Genomic DNA, 13,191 nt, shown 5'->3' with positions numbered 1-13,191 from the left:
GCTCCGTTCTATGCGAATATTTTTTCTGAATTTATCTTAACTAATTTCATCTGAAAAAAACTTATTTTGTTTGAAAAAAAATTGTGTATAAAATTGTATGTATTTTTTTTTCTTGTAGACTATTTATCTGAAATTAACTGAACTTATCTTGTCTGAGATAAGTTAAATGAATAAAACAAAGACTAACAATATGTTTTGTTCAGCTGAAATTGATTAAAATAACTTATTTGAACTTAGTTTAACTTAACTGAACTTATTTTTGCTGAAAAAAACCTTAATTGTCGATCTGTAGAAATAGTTTGAAAATTAATTAATTTTGATGAACTGAACTTATCAGAATTTATATAAACTTACTTGAGTTGATTTAGGATGTGTGAAAAACATTTCCCATCTTCGTAATTAAGTGCGGAGTTATGTCGAATCATAGGATTTAAGTGTGGATCAATGTGGAATGAGAGATCTTAGGCAAGAAGCCTAGCAATTACAAAACCCCACAAGTGCCAATATTAAGTGCCACACTTCCCTCGATATCACTAGTTACCACACTCCCATTAACGTAACAAATCTCTATGATATTTTTTTTTGGTTCTATTACAAGGAGTTTCCACCGTCTTCGGCGAGTGGACTAATCTCCCGCGGGAGTTTGCATGGGTACCTCGATGGGCAGCATCCCTGCCAGTTGAGATTTTTTCCATTCCCAAGGCTCGAACCCGAGACCTTGGTTAAAGAGCAAGAGATCCTTAACCACTCATGTCAACCTCAATTGGTACAAATCTCTATGATATAAGGCAACAGCAGAGGAGTTTGGTGTCCATGTAAAAAGACGAAAGACCCTCATTACCTTAATAACTAAAATGAATTATACGTAGTATAGATTACAGAATAAATAACGAAGATGTTAATTAAGGAAAACCATGTCACTATACACATAAGATTATCAAGGGAAATAACTCAGAAGAAGCAAGTGAAATGATACGGATGATTAAAGTTAATATTGCCATTTTAAAATCTAGCAAAAATCATTCCCCAAAGTCAAAATTGGAAAATATAAGTGTGATCTCTACCAATATGGGTATCAGGGTATGATCACTATAAAGTCAATTATTTGCATGATAAATTAAAAAACTCGGATAAGATAAATATATATGGGTATGATCTCTATCAAAGTCAGTTACATGCATGATAAAATCGAAATAAAATCAAACCTGAAATTTTATCCCATCTCTATTTTATAAGGAAACATCTATTATACCCTTACTAACATGTTTAATCTAATATATATATATATAAAGGAGGCATATCTGCTGAAATATTAGAGCGCCACCTAGGATTACTAATGGTTTCGGCCAATGAAAAATAAGATTTCTAATTTATTTTTGAATTAAAAAAATCGATTGCCACGTAGATAATTAATTAGGTGCCACGTAGATATTTTAATTAATTAATTACTAATATGTACAACTCTATCTAAAATCAAACACTATAATAATTAAAAAATACATCTAAAATAAAATTCATCCAAAATTAAACACTAATCTAAAATAAAATAAATAAGATTCAATTTAAAATCAAAAATTAATCCAATATTAGAGCGCCACGTAGGAAATATAATGGTTTCTGCCAATGAAAAATAAGATTTCAAAATTAATTTTGAATTAAAAAAGTGGAGTGCCACGTAGATAAATAATTAAGTGTCACGTAGATATATTAATTAATTAATTATTAATTTACGCATATACAATTTCATCCAAAAACAAACACTCTCATAATTAAAAAAACGGATTTTTCATGAAATGCCCCCGAGGTTTGCTTTAATGCACCAAATACCCCTAAACTTTCCAGAATGCACCAAATACCCTCGAGGTTTTAATAAATAACACAAAATGCCCATAATAAGCATTTTTCGTCCATTCCGTTAAGTCTCCGTTAACATTAAATTTTTTTCTTTTCTTTTCCTTTTTTTTCTTTCTCTTTCTTGTTCCTTTGTGATGTCTCCTCTTCTTCCCAGGAGTCTGCAAATCAATCCTCCAAATTCCATAATCTCCGCTCCTTTCTAACTCCCTCTGTCAATCCTCCAAATCCCATCATCTTTGCTCCTTTCTCTCTCCCGTTGCTTCTTCCAAATCAGTATCCATCGCCACCCACAACCACCAAGGAACCCTTCCTCTTCTCTTCTCCTTTTCTTTCTTAAACCCAGAAAATCAACTTTTACATCCCAGAAAAATCAGCAAAAATCAACGATTATATCACCAAAACATTCGTAACAAGATCCAAAACCAACAAAAAATTCAAAACCAACAAGATCCCAGAAAATTTCCAACAAAAAATACTCCAAATTAATCGATGAAAATACTCCAAAACCCTACTGTGCAGATTTATTCCAAAAAAAATAAAAAATGTGTTCTTCCCCAAATTGATTTTCCCCAAATCAATTTAAACCTAAATCGCAAAATCGTGTTCCATTGATTCCCACCTGGTTAAAATGGCTGGAGGATCTACGAATCCTCTATACCTCCATCAGATGGTCTCATATCATCTCCATCTCTAAACTCACAGGATCGGAGCTTCAGATTACCGAACATGGCGTCGGTCGATGGAAATGACGCTTCAATTCCATGGTGGTTTGAGATGAGAAAGATGATGATATGAGAAAGATGATGGTGGTTTGAGATGAGAAAGATGATGATAATGATGGCGCCGGTCGATGGAAATAACGCTTTCATGGTGGTTTGAGATGATGATGATGAGAAAGATGATGATGGTGGTGTGGTGATGAACAAGCAATTAACTTCACGTACATATTTTGGGTCAATTTTTGTTTTTTTTAATTAATTAGATTTTTAGGGTCTTAATTTTTTAGATAATAGTTAATTATTATTTTTAGGGGTTTAATTAATTTAATTAAGTGGTAATATTATGATTAGTAGAGAAAATTGTTGAATAAGGGTAAAAAAGTAAAATAATGTTAACGGAGACTTAACGGAATGGACGGAAAATGCTTATTATGGGCATTTTGTGTTATTTATTAAAACCTCGAGGGTATTTGGTGCATTCTGGAAAGTTTAGGGGTATTTGGTGCATTAAAGCAAACCTCGGGGGCATTTCATGAAAAATCCGTTAAAAAAATAAATCTAATATGAAATTCAATGCAAAATCAAAAACTAATCTAATACAATTTAATAGAATCCGTGCATCGCACGGGCTAAAATCTAGTTTATTTAAATGAAAAACAAATCAGATCATTTTTTTCTAAAAAAGGTACTTTCATACAAATTACATAGAATCTTTTCATTTGCTTAATCTTATTAATCATCTACGTACTTTGAAAGACTTTCTTTTATAATATTATAATACATATATATAAAAAAACCGGCAACTTTTATGTAATACCGTCTTACTGAAAAGATCACTTTGATTGCTTAACTAATTGGTTTTATTGCTTGACTAATTATTTTCAGTGCTTCACTAATTAATTCTAGTACTTAACTAATTGATTTCATTGTTTAACTTATATGACACCAAGACGGTCTTTTGTGTGAGACCGCCTTATATAAAAGTTTGTAAAAACGTAAAGCGCACACACATCTCGTGCATTAATGCTAGTTCATATATTTCTGCATTTTCTCCCTTCCATTCCTGCCTTTCTTGAACAAATAAACCTCCCCGCTGCCGAGAACTGAGAGACGACACACTATTATATTTTTATAAACACATCATACGGGTATGATGATAATTTCGCATCACATAAAAACGTCATTGTTCACATAAAAATGCCACTTTTCTTAATTTTTATACCATTCTTTTTTTTATACCATTGTTCTTATTTTTTATACATTTGTTCATTTTTTTATACTATTGTTCTTGTTTTTCATACATTTGTTCATTTTTTTTATACTATTGTTCTTATTTTATATCATTATTTTCATTTTTCATACCATTTTTATACATGTTATGTATTTGGCAATACATAGCCGTTATGGATTTTTGCAATTCCTCCCCATTGCCCCTTCCAAAACTAATAAAATTATTTCTAGACTAAACGATTCAATTGTGGCACACATAAGGAGTACAATAAATTAATTGCTTACTGATGTAAGTTTTACCCTTTTTTATGGTAAATATCGATTTTTGACAACTTTTAATATGTTTTAATTAACTTTAATATTATATTTTTTTTATGAATAAATATTTTAAAATGTTACATAATTAATTTTATAGTTTTAAAAGGATAATTTTTATTAACCCTAAAAATCCACGATAAAAACCAACATTATTTTTTAGCTCATGTCCTAATTAACCCTAATAAAAAGAGAGTTTATTTGTGTCAATTCGTTACTCGTTAGTGTCTCGATATTCCGCCATACTCCCCGCATTTCATCTATCGTCTGATCGCAATTCAATTCCTGTTAATTAATTCTCTCTCCTCAAAATTATTACTCCACCTTAATTCTTCCGATCGATCTTAAAAAAATAATTAATAAAAAAAATGGGGAATTGCCAGGCGGCGGCGCAGGTGGCGGCGGAAGTGGTGGTTCAACATCCAGGAAACGGCAAGGTGGAGAGAATGTATTGGGCGATCAGCGCAAACGAGGTCATGAGTTCGAATCCTGGCCACTACGTCGCGCTTGTGGTTGAACCGCCGTCGTCTGATCCGATTGTCACAGCTAGTAACGCGCCACCACCACAGGGTGGTGTGAAACATCAACTTCAACTTCTTAGACCTACTGACATTTTGCACGTTGGTCACGTTTATCGCCTCATCACCTTTGAAGGTTTAATTGCTCCACATTATTAATTTAATCTTAATTAATAAAATTAGTAATGAATTATTATTTTTGGTTTAATTGTGTGTTTTTGTAGATGTTATTAAGGAGTTTGCATCGAAGAAGACCGTGAAATTAGGGAAATTACACAACGATAGTGGTGTCTTGAGTGTCGATCAAACCCAGGTATTTTATTTTATTAAAAAAAAAAAAACTTTATTCATGGTCGATAAATTATGAACTGTGTGCACATTGATTCCTAGAGGATTGCTGATATATTCCTATTTTTATGAATAAAAACATGTTAATTATGATTTTGTCTACCTACCTAGGTTTTCGTGAAATAATTAATTCTAAATTTCACTTGGTGTTGAATAATTAACTTTATCTGAGAAACAGTCGGTTTATTTTAACTTATTACTAACAAAAATAAGTCAAAATAGGTACCTGTACTTGAACTTTTTGATGAAAATGACTAGTGAATTGGGAGAATACTGTACTTCATACATCATACTTCCTCCATCCCTTAATACTCGATCTATTTTGACTTTTTTCACTATTCACATAATTCACTTTGACCCTATTTTATTTCTAGTCTATGAAAATAATTGTTATTATATACTCCATCCGTATTTTTTTGAGAGATACACTTGGTCGGGCACGGACATTAAGAAGAATAATTGAATAAAATAAAATAATAAAGCAAGTGGGGTTGGATAGATATTTTAATAATTAAATATGTGGGGACCATGTCATTTTGGTGGGTGGAGGGTGGGGTGGGTTTATGAAAATATTTGTTTAATAGGATGGTGGGTGATATGGTATATTAGATGTACTCCCTCCGTCCCATAATTATCTTCCTGTTTGACCAAAAACACGGATTTTAAGAAAAGTGGAATATAGTACATGAAAAAGTGGAATAAAGTACAAATGATGATGGAGTTGTATGGAAAAGTGGAATAAAGTACATGTGAAAGAGAATATAGTACATAGGAAAAGTGGAATATAGTACATGGGAAAAGTGGAATATAGTACATGGGTGGAGTTTTCAATTCAATTTTAATTAATATAGTACATGAGAAAGTGGGGGCCTTAGTAGCCAAAATTAGAAACAGGAAGATAATTTTGGGACGCTCGTTTAGGAAAGTAGGAAGATAATTTTGGGACGGAGGGAGTATTATTTAATTAGATGGTTGGGTTGATAAGTTACTAAAAATGGCAAGTGTATCTCTTAAATAAATACGGCCGGAAAAGGCAAGTGTATCTCTTAAAAAAATACGGAGGGAGTAATATATTGTTGGTTTCATCTTAATATATATTTTCTAAATATTAATATTTTTATAAGTTTGTATAATATGTAGTTAAAAATATTGATGGTCAAAGTTGTGTATTGACAAGCGTATCCGGTCAAAATATGTCGAATATTAAGGGCAGAGGGATTATCTCTTTAGTTAAAAATTGTATGGGACCTGATGATTTGCACTACTCAAGTGATATTTTAAATTAATCGCTTAATAATCCTGCATCATTGGAACAGAGTGAGCTTTTGTACAAGACTACTCGTCCTTTTGTTTTGAGCTGAAGTAGTACACTTGCTGACGTGCATGTTTCTAATCTTTTGCTGTCCGTAATTACTTTTACCGTAGGAGTTGTTTAATTGTTTGGTGGAGTAAAATACTCTTGTGAAATGACTCAAATGAGTCTGGCTAATTGCCTAATAGTTAGGCAATTACTTACTGTACTTTCTCTCTATACATGCAGTAGTTATGGGGTAGATGCATAACTTGTCAAGAATAATAGACTTTCCATTTGGAAGCTACAAAATGCTTCCTATCTATCATACAACATAAAAAAAGTCTGTTGGGGACAAATAGGCCCTCTTTTTTAGGTATTGGATTGTCGTTTTGAGCTCTGGTTCGTCTGTGGTCGCAGCTGGACAAAAGTTAAGGAATTTAGTGATATTCTTCATCTTTTATTTCACAATTGTTCATCTCTTATGTATGGAAGTATTGCAGGGTTTTAAATCTTTCTACGGTTGACTTGGCTTCATTGTGGACTCCTCACAAGTCCCATGGTTTTTGGTTTTCAGTCAGAGGGGGTTTCCACGTATACTAGTTAGTGTGTTGCTTGCATTTTAGTCTTCCGCATTTGATTGTTAACTTCCCTCCATTACTGGTTGTTTGCTTCGTTATCATTTGTGAATTATTTGAGGTATATTGGGGTACTATTGTTAGGTTGGTTGGCTTGGAGGTGATCCTTGTGGGTACGTAGGATAGTCTGGATGAATGATCGATGATGACACTGTACAAAAATGACGACCCAATGCAAAAATGTTATGGTTGATATGTTTTCATATATCTAATGGGTATGCCTAATTAGCTGATAGTTTTGACGTTTGATATTCCATCATGGTGATATATTGACACATGTGATTAGCTTAATGAGTAGCAGGGAATTCAGTACTTAATTTAGTGCTCTTGCGCTGAACTTAATTGATTCATTCAACGACATGTTTATCTAGGTGTTTCATTAAAACTTTGCTGAGAAAGCATGATCTTTTTATTTCCCCTGAATATATGCTCATCTTTTCAATAGGAATTTGACCATAAATCTCAAAAAAAAATTGTTGTACAAATTTGAAAAACCTTAAATTTTATCGTACCCCCAACTATATTGCTGATGGGATTCAAAGCTAATCTAGCCCCAGGATTTCCTAATCAAGAATAGAATACAGCAAATTAAACCATTCTCCAATAACTTCCCTTATTTGAATTAATTAATTAATAGTGCTAAATCTTGATTAATAATATATAACTATATTAATGCTCCAATAGGCCCAATAAGCCAAGCCATCTCATATTCAATATATGAGGCACATGGGTATATTTAAAAACAACCAAAACTTCATTTATCTTCTATGTGGGAGAATACTCCTACTCACACAGTCACACAATTTGAAGACTAATATCTAACAATGCCAAAATGTGACAAAAAATGTTTTGCAGGATGGTCACGGGACAGGGAGTAGCATCAGTAGGAGCGGTGGCAGCAGACGCGTAGGTAGGCATCTTGGTGGCGGGGAGCAATGGAAGCCTGACTTGCATAGCATTGCTGAATTTGGGAGTTAATCGCTCTTCTGCTTCACACACTAATGATCTTTCCCCTCTATAATAAGCAACATGCAGTTTGGCTTATACAACCTATAGGAGTATAGGACTAATGTACGTGGGTGTTCCAGTTCTCAAAGTTGAGAACATGTTGCATTAGATTCTGGCTTTCAGTTCTCAAATATTTTGGAACAGGTACTCGATCTGTTGGGCTACCTTGTAAACGCCGATTTCAATATTGAGTACCCGTAATTTGGAATCGGAACTAAATTAAAATGATACATTAGCCAAAACATAAAATAATTCAAGCTCGTTTTTTAAAAATACTTCGTATAAATAATCAACTAATCATGAAGAACAAAATTTAACTTTCTATTGATTTCGCATACGAGACTTCAAAGTGGGAAGGTTGTTGATTAGTCGGATACTCATTGATCTTGTGTTACCATCGAAATCTGACAATGGGATCATGGGCCACGTGACACTCTCATATTATGAATCTAACTCCAATATTCTATGTCATGGACATTTATTTAAAAAAAGATATTTGTGTTGTACAAGACTCAAACTTGTGACCTCTGTCTCTAATTTGTAAACAACATGAGAAATATGGGTTGTACAATACTTCGTACTACATCTGTTTCAAAAAAAAAATTACACTTTATTTTAGTCCGTTTTATAATGTTTTTACATTGTTCTTTATTCTATTTTTTATCATAAAAATTTACTACATTATCCCTTTTAACCCCACTATATTTACCAATTTTTCACCCAGTTTTTTTTTTTATTTTTTTCTTACATCTACCTACATTTTTACACATTTTTCTTATTGTATCCATATTTTATTATATTCACCCATCTTTTACACACTCTATTTCTTTATTTTAATATTTGCATAAAATAGTAACCAAAAAAATCATTATAAAACGGAAGTAATACTGGTTAATACGTTTTATAAAGGATAGTATGAGTATAATGGAGCAATTAATTATTGTGAATATAATAAGAGCAAGATCAATGGGGTTTTGTCTTAAGACTTTCTTCTAATGCCATGTCGGCATTCAATTGATATTAAATACTTAAATTATTGTTAAGACTCCTTAAGATTCAAATCAAATTTATCTTTTCACCTCTCAAATTCATTTAAGAGTTATAAATATATGTATAACTGTAACACCCCGACAATTCTCTCTTTTCTAAAATAACCTTTTAATATAAAACGTAGATAATTATCAAGGCATTATCGCCCGTGTGAAAACGTAACGGCTTATTCAGAATTTTGCAGCGGAAAATATAAAACTAACTTTTAGGTTCATAAATAATCGATTACATATTAAGTCCAAAACCAATTAACGGAAATAAGGAAATACGAATAGTACGACAACTTTCAAATCCAAGTTAACAAACCAAATCACTTAATAAAACAAATATAACTACAAGCTCTCTAATCCCGATCCCAATGATGCATCATCTTCAAACCTGTAGATGGACAACGCTTATTGATCCTTAGAGACTGCTCACCAAAGATGGGTCATCACAGGATCAAAAAGGCATAGCCATGATCAACACACACAAACAAAGCACGTAATCAGCAAAGTTGAGTACTACATACTAAAAGCAATAATAATCCTAACATGATACTATCAACGAACCATCCTAACATGATATTAATGAACATAAATAAGGGCAGACAAACATGATAATTTGACGACCATACTTAACTAGACTAGGCTAGACTGGACTTTAATAACAATAATATTATTTTAGTTGAAATAGATAATGGACCGAGTTTTCTAGCTAGAGGCTTCACTAAGGAAGACGAGGTACGGGCGCGACTCCGTAACCTCAGTGACCTGCGATATCGAGGAACGTTTGAATAAAAAAATAGGACACGGTGATCAATCCGGTCCGAATTAAAGGCCATGGGCTACCACCATGAACCCCAACTCATGTTTGTCCGTCACTTTAGACGTGCACAGTCTAAAGCTATTGCTACTCAGTTTCACTTTACATGATTTACAAATTGACACTCTGTTATGACTCAACAATCACATAAGGCATACAATCCACATTTATTTACAACTGTTTTTATCTTGGAATTAAGTAAGTGATCACAAAGGCATCAAACAAGACTCATTCCAATTAACTCCAATCCTTCCTTTAATACTGATCAACCCTGTATATGGGTATAAGGTTTCAACTTACTAAATGAGGTCCTCGGCCCTCATAAAGTAGTGAAAAGCTAAAGGGGAACAACAATCCACTGATCTGAATTATATACAAAGTAATCTAGTGTTCCCAATCAAACATGTTTGTATCAATCATCCATACTAACATGCTATAATCCTCAAAATGCAATATAGGTTCAATATGTCTAACCAACAGTATTAAACATGCAATATTCAACCTGACTAAATTCATCAACGATATCAACATAACCAAGTTCATCAATAATTCAACATGGTTTCAACAATTAGCACACATTCCAAGCACACAGGTATGTACGTACCTTGTGTAAACAAACTGCAAGACCACTTTAATAATTCAAAAGTCGCCTACAGAGAATTCTCCGCCTAAAACAACCAACAAATATTCCCAATCAACTTCTAATCATTCACAACTATACTAACACATTCTAACTACATCCTAAACATATTTAGAACTTTTCTCCAATAACAAAACTTGAATATTTGATTTCCTAGCATAACAATTATTGAATTAAAGATTGAAATTCGTTGAAAACTCTTTGCAAATATCATACTTAAATTTTCAGCAATATAAATTCGTTTACAAACTTCCCAAAACCAACTTATCATGCTTAGAACATAAAAATAATAGTTTCAATAATTCATACTCATTCTACCATGATTTAAAACCATTAAAACATTAAAATTCATGTCTTAAATAATTCAAATTCTTGTTTCAATCGAATTATGTAATCTGAAATTTGATAATTTAATTATGCAAACAAGTAAGTCTTAAATTCGTAATTAAATCATAAAATCATAAACTTAACTCAAGAAAAATATAAATTGAATTAATAAAACGTAATTAAATAATTAAATTAGCTTAGGGTTTAAAAGGAATTAACCAAAAGAGGGAGAGAGCAAGGCTGCCAGCAGGCAAGGCACGACGGCAGCAGGTACGGTGGTCGCTGGCTGGGCGGCACGATTAGCGGGTACAGCCAACGGTGGTGGCGCGAATGGTGGTGTAGCTTGCGAAAGAAGAAAGCAAAGAAAAGGGAAGCAAGAAGAATGCTGGCCGAAGGCAACAACGATGGCTTGCGCACGGGTGGTCGGTGGCACAGCGCGAGACGGTGGTGCGAACGGCGGTGGCCGGAGGTGTCTAGTTGAGTGAACATAAAAACAAGCATTAAGGAGGAGAGAAAAACAAAATAAAGAAAAAGAAGAACGAAAGAGGAGTACCAGAAGGAACTGACCGGACGGTTGAGGAGGCTAGCGCCGGCGGTTGGGGGGTGGTTGGCCAACGGAGGTGGCGGCGCAGCAAGGAGGAGATTTAGTTACTGCTTCACGTGAAAGGGAGGAAGAGCAAGTTTGAGAGTTTATGAGGGTTTTTTTTTTTTTTCTTTTCTGTTTCACGTGAAGAGCAAGGAGAAGAGAGTTGGGCTTGGCTATTTTAATTGGGCTAGAATTAGGATTCTTTTTCTAACTTTAATAGTGTTCGAGTCAAACCCGAATAGGAATACTTTTCTAAAACCGAATTGTTTCTATGTTTCAAATCTTTCTTTTTTGAATTATGATTCCAAAAATGTTTGATTTCATAAATCATTAAAATATTTGAAATGCATTTAAATAAAATAAATATACATTTAATATATATTTATTTCTAAAATTCACAAATTTCATTTAAATATAAATAATTAAACGTTAAAATATATTAATAACTTTATAAATTTACGGGGATTACAATCTACCCCTCTTAAAAGAAGTTTCGTCCCGAAACTTGACACGAAAACTCACACATTTTTCAAAAGTCTTTAACTCGTTCTTACTAGAGGAGTACTTGTGCCACCTATGTGCACTCTTTTGCCAACTTAAAGTTGTTTGTGTTACTCATGAACACGCTTTTCTTATGCAGAGAATCTAATTACTTGCATCAACGTGCATAATTTGCTAAAATAAGCATAAAAATACCATAAAAATAGGTAAAAAGCGCGAATTTCTATCGCATTCTACCCCCCTTAAAGAAAACGAGTTACGCCCTCGTAACTCATCTCAGGGAATAACTTTGGATTTCTACACTTCTTTCCACACAATGCCTCAATAAGTGCTATCTTAAAGCTCACATAGTTACTATTGTTGCAAGAAACTCAATCGAATCTAGATGGTCTTCCCAATTACTTTTCAAGTCAATAACACAGTCTCTCAACATATTTTCCGTTAGTAATCTCAGTTTGTCCATCGATCGCATGGTGGAAAGCAGTACTCATTTTCAATGTCGTCCCCAAGATTCACTAGACCTTTTTGCCAAAGTTTCAGACTTTTATGGTTGGTAAGGATCTCAAATGTTGCCCCATAAAGATAATGTCTCCAAATCGTTCAAAGTGAACACAATAACAGCTGACTCTAGGTCATGGGTAGGGTAATTGATTTCATGAGGTTTCAATTGTCGCGACGACAGGTGCGGAGGTCAAACGCTCTTTTAAATTCTAGAAAGCTTTCTCACATTTCTCACTCCACTCGAATTTCGATTCCTTTTTCATCAAAATGGTCATTGGTTTTTCTTTGTTCGAAAAGTCTTCCATAAACCCCCTATAATAGTCAGCTAGGCCTAGGAAACTTCAGATATCAGACACGTTCCTTTGGAGTAGGTCACTCACTCACAGCTTGATTCTTAGTAGGATTTACAGAAACTCCTTCTACTCAGCTTTCTCTTTCTAGTGATCCTCATTACGCCTTTCATGGGTGTATAACTCTTGGGCTTAACTCTTAGCACTTTCACCAATTCATACATTACCATCTTTTCAAGACAACAGATGATTTCAAACGATCCTGGACCACTCAAATCTTCTCTTAAATTTATTCCCTTACGTAACATAGTTCTCAATCAATTTAGTCCTTCACTTTTCCGTCGGTGTCACTTATACACATATGACTTCAAGATTTGTATACTTCATTTAATAAAACTAGATTCTTTCTAAGCGTCTCCAAGTAATCCTCAAGTGTTTGTCATGCTCTTTCTTGTTCCTTGAATAAATCGGGATATCATCAATAACATAATAACGAACTTAATTCGGAATTCGTAGAAAATCTCATTCATCAAATCCATAATTAATGCAGGTACATTGGTTAACCTAAAAG

The 13,191-nt window shown here is 33.4% G+C and overlaps 1 protein-coding gene across 2 annotated transcripts; it reads left to right on the top strand.

Moving 5' to 3' along the window:
• Window positions 1-4,290: 4,290 nt before the first annotated feature.
• LOC110800826 (uncharacterized) lies at window positions 4,291-8,202 on the top strand. 2 transcript variants are annotated; one of them, XM_056839429.1, is made up of 3 exons: window positions 4,291-4,772; window positions 4,861-4,949; window positions 6,779-7,729. In XM_056839429.1, exons 1-3 carry the CDS (start codon window positions 4,487-4,489, stop codon window positions 6,800-6,802), a joined length of 399 nt encoding a protein of 132 aa, XP_056695407.1. In that variant the 5' UTR covers window positions 4,291-4,486; the 3' UTR covers window positions 6,803-7,729. The 2 variants fall into 2 exon arrangements, with proteins under 2 accessions (XP_056695407.1, XP_021861841.1); XM_022006149.2 differs by lacking the exon at window positions 6,779-7,729 and adding an exon at window positions 7,769-8,202 and having other exon boundaries at window positions 4,292-4,772.
• The last annotated feature ends 4,989 nt before the right edge of the window (window positions 8,203-13,191 follow it).

Source organism: Spinacia oleracea, chromosome 3 (assembly GCF_020520425.1).
Source record: "Spinacia oleracea cultivar Varoflay chromosome 3, BTI_SOV_V1, whole genome shotgun sequence".
Lineage (NCBI taxonomy): Eukaryota > Viridiplantae > Streptophyta > Magnoliopsida > Caryophyllales > Amaranthaceae > Spinacia > Spinacia oleracea.
Note: the sequence above shows the minus strand (reverse complement) of the source record. Positions and strands in the feature narration are given on the sequence as shown.

What these genes read in the sequence shown, in the direction of transcription:
- LOC110800826 (XM_022006149.2), top strand. Translation starts at nt 4,487, where the DNA reads ATGGGGAATTGCCAGGCGGCGGCGCAGGTGGCGGCGGAAGTGGTGGTT. An exon ending in TCGCCTCATCACCTTTGAAG is followed by an intron (nt 4,773 to 4,860) that starts GTTTAATTGCTC and finishes GTGTTTTTGTAG; the next exon opens with ATGTTATTAAGGAGTTTGCA. An exon ending in TGAGTGTCGATCAAACCCAG is followed by an intron (nt 4,950 to 7,768) that starts GTATTTTATTTT and finishes AATGTTTTGCAG; the next exon opens with GATGGTCACGGGACAGGGAG.